The following is a 15,683-nucleotide window of genomic DNA, read 5'->3' as shown; positions in this document are numbered from 1 at the left end:
CTCTTCCACACCATTAAAAAGCCACTTCTGAAGTCTTGATTTTGTTGTCAAGTGTGTATTTGAATTTGACTGTTTACTTTGAAGACAGATGTATTTGTAGTGATGAAGACTGTAGCATTTAAAACTGCAAATCTAATAGACTCATCCTCTCAAGCTTGTTCTGACTCTGAAAGCCAAGTTAAACATCAGAGTCCTCTTCTTGCTTTCAGTACTTCAGAACTTCCTCTAAAGATGTTCATTGGCCTCAGTCATTGGCCTTCTCAAATGTGTATGTGATTTGTAGCTAACAGTCACTTTAAGCTTGCTCATTTTCTCTGTTATAGTTTAGTAGACTGCCTGGTCTTGAAATGTTTAATGTCTGTAATGCCTTAGTGTAAACAAATCACTGCCATGGTGCAGGGAGTACAGAAGGGTTGGATAATTTTATGAAGATGGATTCTTCTACAAATTGTTCATTTGTGCAGTGTTCTGGCAGTGATGCACATAAACATTATGTAGTCTTTAGTAGACTTAAATTAATAAATCTCTTATCTAAGTTCACAAGGTCTGAAACCTTGTTTTTTGAACCTTTAGTCGGCGAGGCTCTGGCCTGGGCAAAAGAGGAGCAGCTGAAGCTCGCCGACAGGAGAAGATGGCTGATCCTGACAACAACCAGGATGGAGTTAACTCTTCAGCTGCACGGACAGATGAGCCTCCCCAGGGAGCTGCAGGTTAAAAGGAATTTCAACTGAAGAATTTTTAGCATAGTTGCTAGTATAAAATTCTTTGCATTTAAAAATAGTTAAATGGATTAAGTTCTGAAGAGTAATTTTTTAAGCTGGTAAATAATGCTGGAAGGTTTTTGAGTCAGAGGGATCCTTACATTTGAGTATGATTTTATTGGCTATTTGGTACATGTTTCAGTTATGTTTTTTTGTAGTATCCAAACTATATCCAGTAATACAGATGTTAGCTTTTAAGCTTCTGCTACTCTTAAAAAAAGTAACTTCAGCTGATGCTACATAAATGCCATCAACTGAAAAGACATAAAACTGTTCAGAATAAAGAAGGCATGCATTGCCTGTAAAAGTGCCATTGAAACTACTCAAATACTCTACAGCTTTTCTGTTGAAATTGCAAGCATGTGTGTACTGGAGAAATTTGTGACCAGTTGAATCCTGTTACTTGCACAGTTCTGTTAGATGATAAATTTATCATCTGGTCCTAATTAGTGAATTCAAAGGAACTATGCAGTAGTTAAGCTGAAAGGTAGAAAATACAAAACATTCTATGCTTAAAGGTGGCTACATCAGTACAGAAAGTAGTAATGGAAACTAAGCATAGCATAATACTCAGCTAAGAAAGGTATATATTTATTAAGGATACAGGTAAATCTGTCTGAAACTTAATTTTTTGGACCTTTTGGGTTTTTTTTCATTATCTTGTGTTCATAAAGCCATTCTCTTCAGCTTTTGGGAAGTACTACTAGTCCTCTAGACTGCTCTGTTTTAAATTGGAAGTTTTGCAGGAGTTTGCTGGTGGCAGCACTAAATGCAGAGTGTGCTTTTGATGGTGGAACCTTTTTTGGATGTGAGTTCTGTGGCTTTAAAGACGCTGTAACTTGTATTAATTAATCTCTTATTGTTTCTTTAGCTTCTAGTTCTGTTGCTGGAGCTGTAGGTATGACAACTTCTGGAGAAAGTGAGTCAGATGATTCTGAGATGGGAAGACTACAAGGTACAAAAGTTATCACTAATTTACCTTTTTGGTTGTTAGCCTGTAAATAACAATACCTACGCAAATTCTGTATGATATTCAAGTGGGTAGGCTGTATTTTGTTTCATTGTCTGTGAATGTGTTTCTGCTCACAGTAATTCTGAAGTAGGGATTTACAAGCCTTAATTCACAAAAGATGCAAGGATGTCTGGAGGGGGGGGATAGTGTCTTTATTCATTTAAATGGTGTATAATACCCTACTACTGATGATTTTCTAAGAGGAGGTGGGGGGGAGAGAACGAAGAACTCAGTCCTATTAAGTGTGTAAGCTCAAATATGAAAATCTTCTTTGCAAGCATGTTTTAAGTTTAGTGTAGGTTAGGCCTACTATACTCTGCCTGCTTCTGGATAACATTTTTTTTTTTTTTGTCCTTGTCATTGATACCCATGCTGCTGTGAGCTTTGACCAAAAAAAGTCTGAATGTTCTTAAAATGCTTGCTTTTGTGCTTGGGCTAAAGAGTCTGGTCTCTCAAAACCAGAGAATATGACAGGTATAAACTCAGTATGCATGTCCTGCAACTGGTCTAATGGTTTTGGTACTGCATTGCAGGGAGTCCTGAGATTGTGATCTCCCTTGCAAATGACAGGTTTTTGTGAATCTGGATATTTAATGTGGGAGTGCTGTCAGTATCAGTTCACTTGCTTATAGTTCTCAGTAAGTATAGGTATGCATTAGAAATATTGGGCTAAATTGGTTTTCACTATTAATTATTTTATTGATCGGCAGTAGTCATGGTTGCTACAATAAAAATCAGAATCACCCACTTAGTTTAGCTTAAGTAACAGGACTGTAAAGTGTTGAAAATCAATCAAAAAAGAAACCCGCTGATACTTACCAGAGTTCTTCCCTCTCTTGTTCATCAGCAAATAAAGCTGTTGAACCTGTTTTTCAGTGCCCTTTTTTTCAGTGTAGTAGTGCCTGCAGGTCCTGAAAACATGAAGATAAGCTTAACCTATTCTATGTAGTTTGAGTTCAGATTTGAAATTACAGCCTGATGTATCTGCTGCTCTGGCTCTAGGCTTATAACAGTTTAATAGATGAGGCTGCTTTTGTAAAATACACAGTGATGCAAACTCAGCGGGTAACTTTGTAAAGGACCTTACTGCTCTGACACAAACAAAAATTAGTTACTTGTTCCTTTAAGGTCATCTTTTTGGTGTTTTTTCAAAATCAAGGTAGCTGCAATCATCTAATCCTAACTCTTTAAGTATCAACATTCTAGTAGTCTTAAATGATAACATCACGGAATTTAAGCTTTTAAAAATATACATAGAAGCTTTGACAATGGCTGTTATCCTCTGTTTGCTTTTAGCTCTATTAGAGGCTAGGGGTCTTCCTCCTCACCTGTTTGGCCCTCTTGGTCCTCGGATGTCGCAGCTCTTCCACAGGACAATTGGAAGTGGAGCTAGTAAGCAAAGTTTGTCTAATTTGACTTAATTCTTTCCACTTCCATACTAGTAGAATTCAGCCAGTAGTTAATCTAATATTTGTATTAGCTTCATAGTTTAATATAGTATTTTACATGTTGGAGACTTGTATGTCATGATAGTGCTAGACCACTTGTCAACAATTCTAATTTGCCTGTCTTCCTTTAAGGAAGAAAAATTTGCCTTAGCTGTATTTCTTTGCTTTTCTTTTTTGGGGCATCTTAATGTTCCCTTCTAGGTGGGGAAGGGAGGGTTCTTGCCTTTTCACCCCTTCCTTATCTTTTTCTTTTGCATGATGGGCTGCTTGACAAAAGACTCCCCAAACTCCTTGGGTTTTTTGCTAGCTATAAACAAATGCTTAAGCTAGCTTTAAAACAATTAGTAGATGTCAGTTCTAAGTTATGTTGGTTTTAGTTTCAAAAGTGTCTTCAGTTTCGGACAGAATGGATTTCCTTCAGATGTTGTGTCAGTGAGAATGTGGGTCCTTAGACTTGTTGCACCAGGTCTGCGCTATGCAGCTGGATGAGATGTGCACCTTCCAGTCCAAGTCTGGCTTCCCAGGAGAGCCAGAGGCAGCCTGTTACACTGCATGCCAAGAAGAGGATGGGGTCTCATGGGTGCTCCATGTGCTGTATTAACTGGGGGGTGTTGCAAAGTCCTTTGCTGCACAAAGGTGGGATGGTTTGGGTTCTGGCACCTACTGTAGGTTGGCAAGATGGCTGTGCTGAGCAGTGTGGCGGACTCCCTGTGCTGACCAGTCTGCACTGGAAAGGCAGCCAAGAGTGAGATTTTGTCTCCCTTCCCTATTCCCCCTTTTTATGACAGGGAAAGGAAATGAAACTACAAATACAGAGGAAAACAAACTATCTCTGGTCTTCCGCTCTGGCAGAAGTATAGCATAACAGTTCCCTTGAGCACTTTCTAATACCTTTTTTCCTAAATTTTTTTTTCTGGATATCTAGGTTCTAAAGCTCAACAACTTTTACAAGGTCTCCAAGCCACTGATGAAAGTCAGCAACTACAGGCAGTGATTGAGATGTGCCAGCTGTTGGTTATGGGAAATGAAGAAACATTAGGAGGATTTCCAGTCAAGAGTGTTGTACCAGCCTTGGTAAAGATTTAATCTCAGATTTCTGTTGGAGGATATAATATTTCACTCAATGTCTTGATTAAATTAAATCATCACTATTTATATTGTCTTCTTTGTGTGTGTGTGTATCTGTCTTATTTAGTTTTGAGAGGATGTTTTGCTAAATTTTGATAGTCCTATTAATTTTTTAATAGCTCAAGAATAGGCAGTGGTTCTTTTGGAATTCTTACTAACATTCAAAATCCTGAGTCAAAAGCTACAGTAGTGATTTGTACCCTTTTTAGGATGATGCCTAGATAAATTTTTTTAAACAAACAATACTTTTTTTATTTTAAACAGATAACACTGCTGCAGATGGAGCACAACTTTGACATTGTAAGTAGTTTGTAATATTTAAGAAGCTTTTGAAATATTAAAGTTACCTGAACTTAAAATCAAATATCTGTGTATTTAATAGATGAATCATGCATGTCGGGCCTTAACATACATGATGGAAGCACTTCCCAGATCATCTGCTGTAGTGGTAGATGCAATTCCTGTCTTCTTGGAAAAGGTAAAATGAAATCAAAACAGTGATAAAACAGCATGAGGGGAATATATAGTTTGTTTTAACTTTAGGAAATGCCATTAAGATAGTGGTTTCTTTTCATGGCTTACAAGATAATATAAGGTGCATGATAAGCTTCTAAAGCCAGGCTTAATCTTTGCTCCCACCCTTACTGAAAAGTGCTCTCTCCTTCACTGAGAACTTTTTGTTGGATTGGTGTTACAAACATACAAAATGAGTAAATAATGAGCTGTTACTCCTTAGAGTAGCTCCATGGCTGAGGGAAGCCTTAGACTGTCAGGCTTGGTCAGAGCTGGCTTCATTAGCATATGTGTCTTGGTGGAGGCTGTATGTCTGAGTGTTAATCAAGATAATTATTTTTGAAAATCTGTTTAGTTGATATACCAGCTTTTTTGTTTTCTTGTAGCTGCAAGTTATCCAGTGCATTGATGTGGCAGAGCAGGCACTTACAGCCCTGGAGATGTTGTCACGCAGGCACAGTAAAGCCATTCTGCAGGCAGTAAGTAAAACCAAAACAGGGCAGGTTTGCCTCTGCCAGCTTTACATGTTGGTGATCTTCTGTTAAGATGAAATAAGAAAACAGCTTTCTGTGACTTCAGCAGTACTGAGAGTGAGAATGTTTGTTTGTTTTGTTATAGGGTGGGTTGGCAGACTGTTTGCTGTATCTGGAATTCTTCAGTATAAATGCACAAAGGAATGCACTAGCTATTGCTGCCAACTGCTGCCAGAGTATAACACCTGATGAGTTTCACTTTGTGGCAGATTCTTTGCCACTGCTGACGCAAAGGTTAACCCATCAGGTAAGAAGTTGTTAAAAAAATGAAACATCTTGATTTTGATCTGAAAGCAGTTTAAAGATGTCTCCAGATACCTGTTTCTTTGCTGTGTATTATTTGCCTTTGCAAGGTGATAATTGAGTTCAAGTTTCTATACTGTCAGGTTATGATATACCAATGTACATATGGACCTTCTGTAGTTCTGTAAATGTGACATTTTATAAAACAAGACAAATAAGATACTTTAAATCAAAGCATGAGTAATGATTTTGTAGTCCTTGTAAGAACAAGGATATTAGTAAGAGGAAGTCCAGTAGCATTTACTGGTTTTGTTTTTTCTTAACAGATGGGTTGTGAGGTTCTTTCCCACTTTAAATCAGAACGCCCTTTGTTTCAGTTTTTGTGGGCTTTTTGTGCTTTAACTTTTTGGGGGACTTTATGGCATTTTTTAAAAGTTCCTGTTTTTGTACAATAGTTTGAAGTGATGAATCTGAAATCAAGGGGTTCCTAAGGGCTACATATCTGGCAGTACTGCTGTGTTTATAAATGAGCACTTACAATAACTGGTGCACGAAAAGAGTTGTTTGGTGATCTGCTTGGTTGGCAGATCGCTGTTAAAAAGATGAAAAAAGGAGAAATACTTTGTTTGTTAACAAATGCAAATATTGGAAGCTTCCAGGTAATGGTTTTATGTATTCTTGTGCTGTTCTTAATTTTGCCTACATCGTCTTGCTGAAAGACTGCTTGAATCTTTGAGGCAGCTTCTAAGAAGCCAAATGACAGCTTTAGATTGTACTCTAGAAACAGGAAGCACCATTCTCACCAGTAGTAGGGACAAGTACTGATCCTGATCTCTGAAGAGAAGCTACAACCCACCAAAGTAAGATTTCAAGAAATTTTGAAGTGGAAATTTTCTGGAAAAGAGTCTTGAGTTAGCTCTTAACAGAATAGTTGAGGTTGGAAGAGAGCCCTGTTACCTAGTCCTAGTTCCCCTGCAAGTTGAGCTAGAGCAGATTGCCCAGGAGCATGTCCAGATGACTCTTTTTTTTCCTGTTTTTAAGTATCTCCAAGGATGGAGACTTAATCTCTCAGGCTAACCTCTTCAGTGCTCAGCTACCCTTACAGTTAGTGTTTTATTATGTTCAGGTGAACTTTTTTGAGCATTTCATTGAACTTTTAAGCAGAGCTGTTTTCAGGGCAGTCTTTACTTGTGTCTTTGAATTTGCTGTGTTGTCTGTGCTGCATAATATCAAAATCAGGCTTCATGTAGTCTGTAGAATAGTAGCACTCACTCCTGCTTATTATCTATAACTCCTCTTACTTCAGTCTTTCCCTATTGCTTCCTCATTTCAGAATCCAGAAGGACTATTAGAGATCAGTTTATTAATGTCTAAAGGTCCCTAAAGGTATTTGTGTTGCAAGGGGGGGTGTTTCCCAGGGAATATGTAGGAAGCGCAGCTGTATTAGGAGATCAGTTTAGACTGTCAGTGAGTTTAAAAGTGAAACCTGTAATGTTCTGTAAAATGTGATTAGACTGGCCCTTTTGGAGAAATTTTATAAATGCCTCAAAATGGCAGCATGTTCTAATGCAAGTTAAAATACTTCAATTTAAAAAACCCTTTCTTGTAACAGGACAAAAAGTCTGTTGAAAGCACTTGTCTGTGTTTTGCACGGCTAGTGGACAACTTCCAGCATGAAGAGGTAAGGGTATGGATGGGGGTGCATTTCTGCTTTCTTCTCCACCCACCCCTTTTCTCTTGAGGGGCCGCCTTTCAAGGACTAATGTTTCCCGTTTTGTTGTTCCCTCCTTGAAGAACTTGCTGCAGCAGGTTGCTTCCAAGGATTTGTTAACAAATATCCAGCAGCTCTTGGTCGTCACACCTCCTATCCTGAGCTCGGGAATGTTCATCATGGTGGTGCGCATGTTCTCCCTGATGTGCTCCAACTGCCCCACACTTGCAGTCCAGCTTATGAAGCAAAGTGAGTTCTTACTCTTCCATGCTCTGGGGGCCTGTTCATGTTAATGCTTACAGTCAGGATGGACCTCTATGCACTTGATTATATATATAAATATTCTGTTCTTTCAATTTTTCTCTCTTACTGGTTTCCCCTGGGATAAAAAGTTGATTTAAACTTGTTGAAAACTTTTATCCAGAGGGGGTTTTATCCTTTTTCCTTGCTGTTGTCACTGCAGTGCTCACTTATTTTTGAGTCTGTATTGGCTGCACAAACTATTCTCATTCTAACACAAGTTGAACAATTCTTTTCTTAGTTGTGACCACGTGGGGGAATGATGTGCTTTAGTTACTTCTTCTAGGGGAAAACATTAACAAAAGTAACTGTAGTAGAGCTGTGTTAGTTGTCACTTGTTTTCTTTGTTCCATCTCACAAATTTTGACTAACCCCTTCAACTGTCCTGTATCTTTCCCTGATTTCTTCTGTGTCCTTGTATGTTGAGTGTTATTTCTGCCCTAGTTGTCCCTTAAAGGAAGGAAACACAAACCCAAAACAGCTACATACCCCAGAACTGAGAATGAACACATTTCTTAGTGTTCAAAGAAACACTTTTGTCCTGTAGTCCACTCTCTGTTTGCTTTGGGTAGTAACTATCTCTTCTGTGTAGTGGAAAATGGAATCCATATCTGATACAGGCAGTCCCATGAATAATAATTTTTTATAGATATTGCAGAAACGCTTCACTTCCTCCTTTGTGGAGCCTCAAATGGGAGTTGTCAAGAACAAATTGACCTTGTTCCACGAAGTCCTCAAGAACTTTATGAACTTACTTCTCTTATCTGGTAAGTCTTGCAGTCCTAGGTTTTGGGTGTGGTTGGTATGTTAAAATCCTTAACTTCACTGAAATAAGGCAAACAGTTTTCAGTTTAGATGGACTTGATTGTATATTTCTAGTAAAATACTGTTTTAATGTTCTTTACAGTGAACTGATGCCTTGCCTGCCAAAAGAGGGAATCTTTGCTGTTGATACTATGCTAAAGAAAGGAAATGCACAAAACACAGATGGTGCAATATGGCAATGGCGAGATGACAGGGGTCTCTGGCATCCCTATAACAGGATTGATAGTCGAATAATAGAGGTAGTAATGCCACACATTTGTGTGGTGATGCTTTTCAAATCTGCGTGCGGTTGTATAGGGAATTGAGTGCTTTCTCTGTCTTTAAAAATACCACTCTTGATCTTTCTGAGTAAGAAACACAAGTTTCCTCAAACATCCTGCTGTAATATTGCACTATTTTGGTGTTCAGCCATACCAAATCACTTACTTGCTATTCTTACTGAATTTCTGTCACTGTTTTTCCTACTGTGTTACCCCTCTCCTCACCTTTCATATAGTTTTCTGTTTATTAGGGATTTCTTAACTTTAAATTCTTCCTTGATTTTAGGCAGCTCATCAGGTTGGTGAGGATGAGATAAGCCTGTCTACGCTTGGGCGTGTCTATACTATTGATTTTAACTCTATGCAGCAAATAAATGAGGATACTGGAACAGCTCGTGCCATTCAGCGAAAACCAAACCCTTTAGCCAGTACAAACACTAGTAAGTACAGCTCAGGAAACACCTGGGCTCTCTAGCTGTGGCTAATATATGCTGGGTTGTGCAGCCATTTACTTAACTAATAAATTTCTTAAAGCTTCTGTGGAACATCAAACTATTCTGATTTACATGAATGTAGATTTCATAACAAAGCTCGTACTGTTGACATATGTGCTTCTTAACATGTAAGCTCCTCCTGGAAGCTGGGGTGTTCCTGGCATGGGATTTCTGAAACAGTTCTCTTCATACAGCCCTTTTATTTAAGGAAGACTCTGTGAGGGCTTCTTACTGTTATACAGAAATACATAAGAAAACTGAAGAAAAAAAGATTAAACTCCTTGAAAGAGGAGGTTTTGTATCTTCTTACTCACTTTGACTTCTGGTTCTTGAATTTTTTTTTCTCAATTTGAGAGCTGAATTGAATCAGTTTTAACAAAAGAAAGTGATTGTAAGAGCAGAGATGCAAAGGTCTGTCCAGTGATTCGTTGTGCACTTTCTCACAGGTGGACATTCGGAATTGAAGAAGGATGATGCTCGAGCACAATTAATGAAAGAGGACCCAGAACTGGCAAAATCCTTTATCAAAACACTGTTTGGTGTTCTTTATGAAGTATATAGTTCTTCAGCTGGACCTGCTGTTAGACACAAGTGCCTTAGAGCAATTCTTAGGATAATTTATTTTGCTGATGCTGAACTATTGAAGGATGTGCTGAAAAACCATGCTGTTTCAAGGTGGGTTCCCTAACTGCTGCAAATGAAACTAATTTTGAGCTTACATCTCACTTGTGATTACTTTTTTTGAATCATCTTATTCAGGGCAAAATGGCACTTTAAGGGTCTTACTTATTTTCCAAAAGCTGAGGCTGCCAGCTCTGCAGGTTTTTTTTTGCATCATAGATTTTGTAGTAGTTGCCAATGCTAGACATTCTTACTAGAAACTTGGATGGCCTCTGGCTGTGTGTACTAGAAGTGTCAAATATTACCCTTTATTGGTTTTTTGATTTCTAAGACTTGCCTATGAAATTCTGAGGGCAAGATAACTTTTCAGGTAATACAGTGTGAACAGTAACAGACACTAATGGCAGTCAATTGGTAAGTTTTATTCATGAAACCTCTCCTACACATTACACATAAAGTTGGGGATCTGAGGATGCAACTGGAAAATACACCAAATAATTTTACAGAGACAATACAGAGTTCCAGAACACTTGTCTCCTTTATGCCATGTTAAAATTTGGTAAAAGTGATATAGGTAGGAAGAGAACTGTTTCAGTACTTTTATTGATAGCTTTTATAAAAGCACTATGAAATTTGTTTGCTTTCAGTCTCCAGTGCTGTGTATGCAAGATGAACTGACTTGATTTAACAAGAAAAACTCAACCAAAAACCCACAAAGCTAATTCTGATTAATTATCTGTTTTAGTCATATTGCCTCCATGCTGTCGAGTCAAGACCTTAAGATAGTAGTTGGAGCCCTGCAGATGGCAGAGATTTTAATGCAAAAGTTACCTGACATTTTTAGTGTTTACTTCAGAAGAGAAGGTAAATTGTGGTTTCTTTTTTTTCTTTTCACCTCTTTATGTAGTATTAGAACGCGTGTCCACTTTTCCCAAGCTCTAAAAATTGAATATTGTTCTTTAATAATAATGGCAGACCCCTGTGCAAGATACTTCATACTACTAGGGAGGAGCTGGCCCAGGCTCTGGAGGAAACAAGCTTGTTTTCAGAATCCGAAGCGAGTTTGTACAGGCTTACTGGATAGCAGTGAACTCACTTAGGCTGAAGATGGCTCACTGAAATTACATGGGAAGTCTTAGTGGAGAAAATTGATGAATCTTTGGCAAGAAGTCTTTGTACTAGTCTCTGCACTTGGGGTTCCTTTAGCTACGGTTCATACTGCTCTAATTTTCTATTTTTAAACTATGTAGGTTAACTTTTTGAAGAAAAGATTGAACAGCTTTTCAAGCTTAGTATTGATGGGTGGGGTGAGCAAATACTGCCATAGTCAAAGCTGAGGCTCAAGTAACATTCAGTTCTACATTTTCAAACACCCTTGTTCCTATGACCACATCTCTACCACCCCCTCCTCTCCCCCCTGCCCCAGACCAACCCACCAAACAATGATCTCTTCTTTCTCCAAGGGGTGATGCACCAAGTTAAAAACTTGGCAGAGTCTGAGGCTTTGCTAACAAGCCCCCCAAAAGTATGCACTAATGGATCAGGAACCCTGGGAACAACTACATCCATAAGTACTGGGACAGCCACTGCTGCCAGCAATGCAGCTGCAGATTTGGGCTCTCCCAGCTTGCAGCACAGCCGGGAGGATTCCTTGGATCTGAGCCCACAGGGGTAAGTGCAGTTCCTGAAGAGTAATCTGCATTTCTGTCTTTGGTTCTTTCTCGTGGGGCTTTGGGTTTTTCTTACCTTATTTTTTAAAAAATTGTCTAGGGTAACATGGGCTGCCCACATTGTCATCTGCATTTCACTGTGGTATTTTCCTCTAAAGAATTAAATTGAAGTGGTGTTGAATTTTTCAATGGGTAGTTTTGATTAATTTTATATTAAATGTTTAAAAGAGGAAAAAAAGCAGTGACCTGATAGTTAGGTGATAATTATATTAAATAATTTTCTGTTTTGGGAGACTGTCAAGAACAACAGCTCGTAGTCTCATCTAACTGTGGAGGGCAGTGATTCTTTCAGAGCTATGGGGCATGGTTCCTTTCTGCTGGAGACTGGAAAAAAAAAAGTGTCCTAAAGTTTTGTTGAAAGGCAGTAATTTAGAACACTTGTAGAATTAAAATACAGTGTAGGAATAAATTACTAGTTTGCTTTTATTTTAAAGGTCAAATATTTGTCACTTTAAACAAGAATTGAAATATGTGAACTTGTGAAGTGTAGTGATTGATGAATAGAAATGCCACAAATTGTTGAAGAAGTGTTTTCTGTGCTTTTGTAGGGGAGGCATGTCAAATATCCAATGTCGGTTGGTGTTTTTTCAGTAGAGATTTGAGTTTTTTTTTTCATTTTAAGCATATTCAAATAAATGGCTGAATAAATGGTTACACAAATTAAAGCTTGAAAATCAAGAGAAACCTCTGTTCAGTGTCACTTATGGCTGTACTTGGCTGCTCATAATAGAAAGATGACAGCCAGCAAAACTTTCTTTCCAGATGAAGGTAGTGAATATGCTTGTTATGGGATGGAACCTTTTCTTTAATTCTCAAGGAAGTAGTTGGCAGATGCATCTTAAACTGAGAGAGGGATGTGTGCATGAGTATGTATTTGTGGGTAGAAATAAGTAACTTTATTTTTAAATTTGGACAGACGACTGAGTGATGTTCTAAAGAGAAAAAGACTGCCAAAACGAGGGCCAAGGAGACCAAAATACTCCCCTCCGAGAGATGATGACAAAGTAGACAATCAAGGTAAATAATTCTTATTATATGATACTCTTATCTCCTTTTAAAGTAAGCTTATAAACTGCAGAAAGAGCTAGCTGTGATAAACCTCTTGACTCTCTTAAATTTTGTCTTTGCTTCCTCCAGCTAAAAGCCCTACAACTACGCAGTCTCCTAAATCATCTTTCTTGGCAAGTTTGAATCCTAAAACATGGGGAAGATTAAGCACACAGTCCAACAGTAATAATATTGAACCAGCACGAACAGCAGGAGTAAGTGGTCTTGCAAGGGCTGCTTCCAAGGATACCATTTCCAATAACAGGTACACACGCAAAAAAAAATCACAGTACTTGTAACAAGATCTTGACTATGATCCGGTGATTTAGGGAGCAGCTACAAAGTTGTTGGAGCTTAACCACAGTTAACAAAATTCTGGGAAAAGAATCAAGAAATTAAGGCAGATAAAATAACATCTGAATAGTTTAAAGTTGCATGGTGGGGAAAAATTGGAGAACTGAGAAAAACAATGCAAGAAGTGATCTGTAGAGAAAAGTATTTAACAGTGTTGAGTAAAAGCAAAGGGTTTTTTGTGACTGCTGTTTAACATGGACAAATTATACTCAGGCTGTATTTATTTGTAATATTGATGTATGCAGATGCTAAGTGTGGCTAAATGCATTTTGTGTGCTTCTTTACAGAGAAAAAATTAAGGGCTGGATTAAGGAGCAAGCCCATAAATTTGTAGAACATTACTTTAGTTCTGAAAACATGGATGGAAGCAATCCTGCACTAAATGTATTACAGAGACTTTGCACTGCAACTGAACAACTCAACCTCCAGGTTAGAAGTGGTAAACTTACTTGGAGTGGGGGGCAGTCATTTCTTGCCTTGACTTATGAGTCATTATGACTTGGAGTAATTTTTTAGAATGAGTATGTACACTCTGACACACAGCACTTTATGATAAAAGACCAGCCCTAGCAATATGTCACTTGCATAGCATTTCACATTGAAAAGTTCTACAGCTAAGTGTCAGGGATCAGCTTTATTCTTAAAGAACAATACTGTTTGTAGTAAGAACTTTGAGACTGGGGGGAGAAGGAGAGGGGAGAGCAGCATTTCGTTAAAATTATAGAAGAAATACAGATTGGGGTGAATGTGGTTGCATGTCAAGAACTTCAGCCTTGCTTTTCAGACAGTTGTGGGTCCTTGATAGGTGGTCCAAACGTGTAACTTCTAAACCAGCACAAGAGCTGAGCTGTGTTCTGTGCTTTGATCTGAGCAATCGTTAAAATACAAAACTTTCCCACCTCCTCTCTCCCACACAGATGTCGCGTAAAACATACAGCAATCTGAGTTGTTAGGGTTTTGTTAGTGGCTTTTTTTCCAAACTGAAAGCACCCCTGCTTGGAGCTTATCTTTACCTTGCATAAGATGGAAATGGAAATATAGATGTTGCCAGTAATGTTACCCCTTGAACAGATTCATGCTTATCCTTAGATTATTTGCCCTGCGCTGCTGCTTGTATTGAGTCACTATACGTTCCAGACTTTCCTTTTTTTCCCCCCACCCTTTAGAGCTGTTCCATGCAGTAGAAAGAAAGCTAGCATTTCTTAAGCCTATAATACCTGGGTAGTAAAACACTCTTCATATTTTTCAGGTGGATGGTGGAACAGAGTGCCTTGTAGAAATCCGTAGCATTGTCTCGGAATCTGACGTCTCCTCATTTGAAATCCAGCATAGTGGGTTTGTTAAACAACTGCTGCTCTATTTGACATCTAAAAGTGAAAAAGATGCTGTTAGCAGGGATATCAGATTGAAAAGATTTCTTCATGTATTTTTTTCTTCTCCAGTAAGTTTTCTTGGTTGTTTTTTTTTTTTTGCATTCTTAGTTGTCTTTCTCTCAATTTTTTTTTCTCAAAAAAACCATCGGAGAGGTTTTGTGTTGACCTTATCTTAAAGGTGGAATACAGAAAGAATGTTTTGTTTATGTCTAAGTTGTATAACACTGCAACTTTCTCATTGTTCAGTGTCTTTATAGGTCATGAACTTTTTTGGACAACTTGTAATTACTGAAGGTTCCACACAGCAGTGGAAAAAATGCCAAGATGGCCAATTGTCTGAGTCTTGCACAACTTTAAAGTTTTTTCTGCCTTTTAAGAAGTTGATATGGAAAGAATTTGGATAGTAATATTATCACTTAGGACTAAATGCTGCAAGAAACTAGTGTTGTGTTTTTAAAGGAAGAAATTTGAAGTGGAAGAGAGGAAAGCAGATAACTAAAACTTCCAAAAAGCTTGTTGTTTGTGGTTAAGATTGAATGCTTAAAATTTGTTGGGCTATTCAGTTGAAACCAGGAGAGAAGAGTACATTCTTTGAAACGGGTCTTTGGTAAACTTGTGTCATTTCCTCATCCTGATACTGCTGCTACTTTCAGTGAGAGCAGGGATTCTTAATTTATGGTATAAATTGTTTAGGATGTTTTAATTCAAGCAGGTAACTAAAGACTGGACTATATTTCAGCTTCCTGGAGAGGAGCCCCTTGGGAGATTAGAGCCATTAGAAAATGCACCTTTGTTGGCATTAGTCCATAAAATGAACAACTGCCTCAGTCAGATGGAACAGTTTCCTGTTAAAGTGCATGACTTCCCTAGTGGAAATGGAACAGGGAGCAGGTAAGGATTAATGCTCAGGTAACAGTTTTGTTGGAAGCTTTTGTTTTCTAAAACTTGTTTCAAACAGCGCTAAAAGTACAAGTAGAACTACAATTACAAGAGGAGGTAATGAAAACTTTTGACTCTGTTAAAAAAAGAAGCAATGACACAGTTGGGGTTTTTTTAGTTAGTGGAAGATGGAATATTTTACTAAATGTTTGCTCACCATCTTGAAACTTGTCTCACTTAAATTGGGGGTGATAAAGTTTAAATGCAGTCTCTAAATTTACCCTTTAAAAATCCAAATGTCTTCCTAGTCCCCACGTAACAAACACTAAAAAGAAATAATCTATCGCTTGGACACTGATGTTTAACGAGAGTAATTAAATTGCAGAGAGTGTATTACAGTGCTCAACTTTGTTATTCATCTAAGTTCTGTTCTCTAGGATGATAGCGGATT

At 38.1% G+C, this 15,683-nt stretch overlaps 1 protein-coding gene across 6 annotated transcripts in view; it reads left to right on the top strand.

The window, feature by feature from the left end:
- TRIP12 (thyroid hormone receptor interactor 12) overlaps positions 1-15,683 on the top strand; it is a 78,055-nt gene that overhangs the window by 44,802 nt on the left and 17,570 nt on the right. For 5 of the 6 annotated variants that reach the window (XM_084212121.1, XM_084212122.1, XM_084212126.1 and 2 more), the window contains 21 exons: positions 574-710; positions 1,633-1,716; positions 3,070-3,165; positions 4,147-4,295; positions 4,614-4,649; positions 4,732-4,827; positions 5,249-5,341; positions 5,481-5,642; positions 7,251-7,319; positions 7,433-7,598; positions 8,299-8,416; positions 8,557-8,713; positions 9,021-9,174; positions 9,675-9,903; positions 10,595-10,713; positions 11,313-11,520; positions 12,496-12,596; positions 12,717-12,891; positions 13,268-13,409; positions 14,230-14,421; positions 15,093-15,244. In XM_084212121.1, the coding sequence (XP_084068247.1) occupies positions 574-710; positions 1,633-1,716; positions 3,070-3,165; positions 4,147-4,295; positions 4,614-4,649; positions 4,732-4,827; positions 5,249-5,341; positions 5,481-5,642; positions 7,251-7,319; positions 7,433-7,598; positions 8,299-8,416; positions 8,557-8,713; positions 9,021-9,174; positions 9,675-9,903; positions 10,595-10,713; positions 11,313-11,520; positions 12,496-12,596; positions 12,717-12,891; positions 13,268-13,409; positions 14,230-14,421; positions 15,093-15,244 (2,835 nt within the window). The remainder of the gene's footprint in view (positions 1-573; positions 711-1,632; positions 1,717-3,069; positions 3,166-4,146; positions 4,296-4,613; positions 4,650-4,731; positions 4,828-5,248; positions 5,342-5,480; positions 5,643-7,250; positions 7,320-7,432; positions 7,599-8,298; positions 8,417-8,556; positions 8,714-9,020; positions 9,175-9,674; positions 9,904-10,594; positions 10,714-11,312; positions 11,521-12,495; positions 12,597-12,716; positions 12,892-13,267; positions 13,410-14,229; positions 14,422-15,092; positions 15,245-15,683) is intronic. The other variant, XM_084212124.1, reaches the window with a different exon arrangement.

The sequence above is a fragment of the Fringilla coelebs genome (genome assembly GCF_963513975.1).
Source record: "Fringilla coelebs genome assembly, chromosome: 10".
Taxonomy (NCBI): domain Eukaryota; kingdom Metazoa; phylum Chordata; class Aves; order Passeriformes; family Fringillidae; genus Fringilla; species Fringilla coelebs.
The sequence above is the reverse complement of the archived record's forward strand: the minus strand, read 5'-3'. Positions and strand labels throughout refer to the sequence as shown.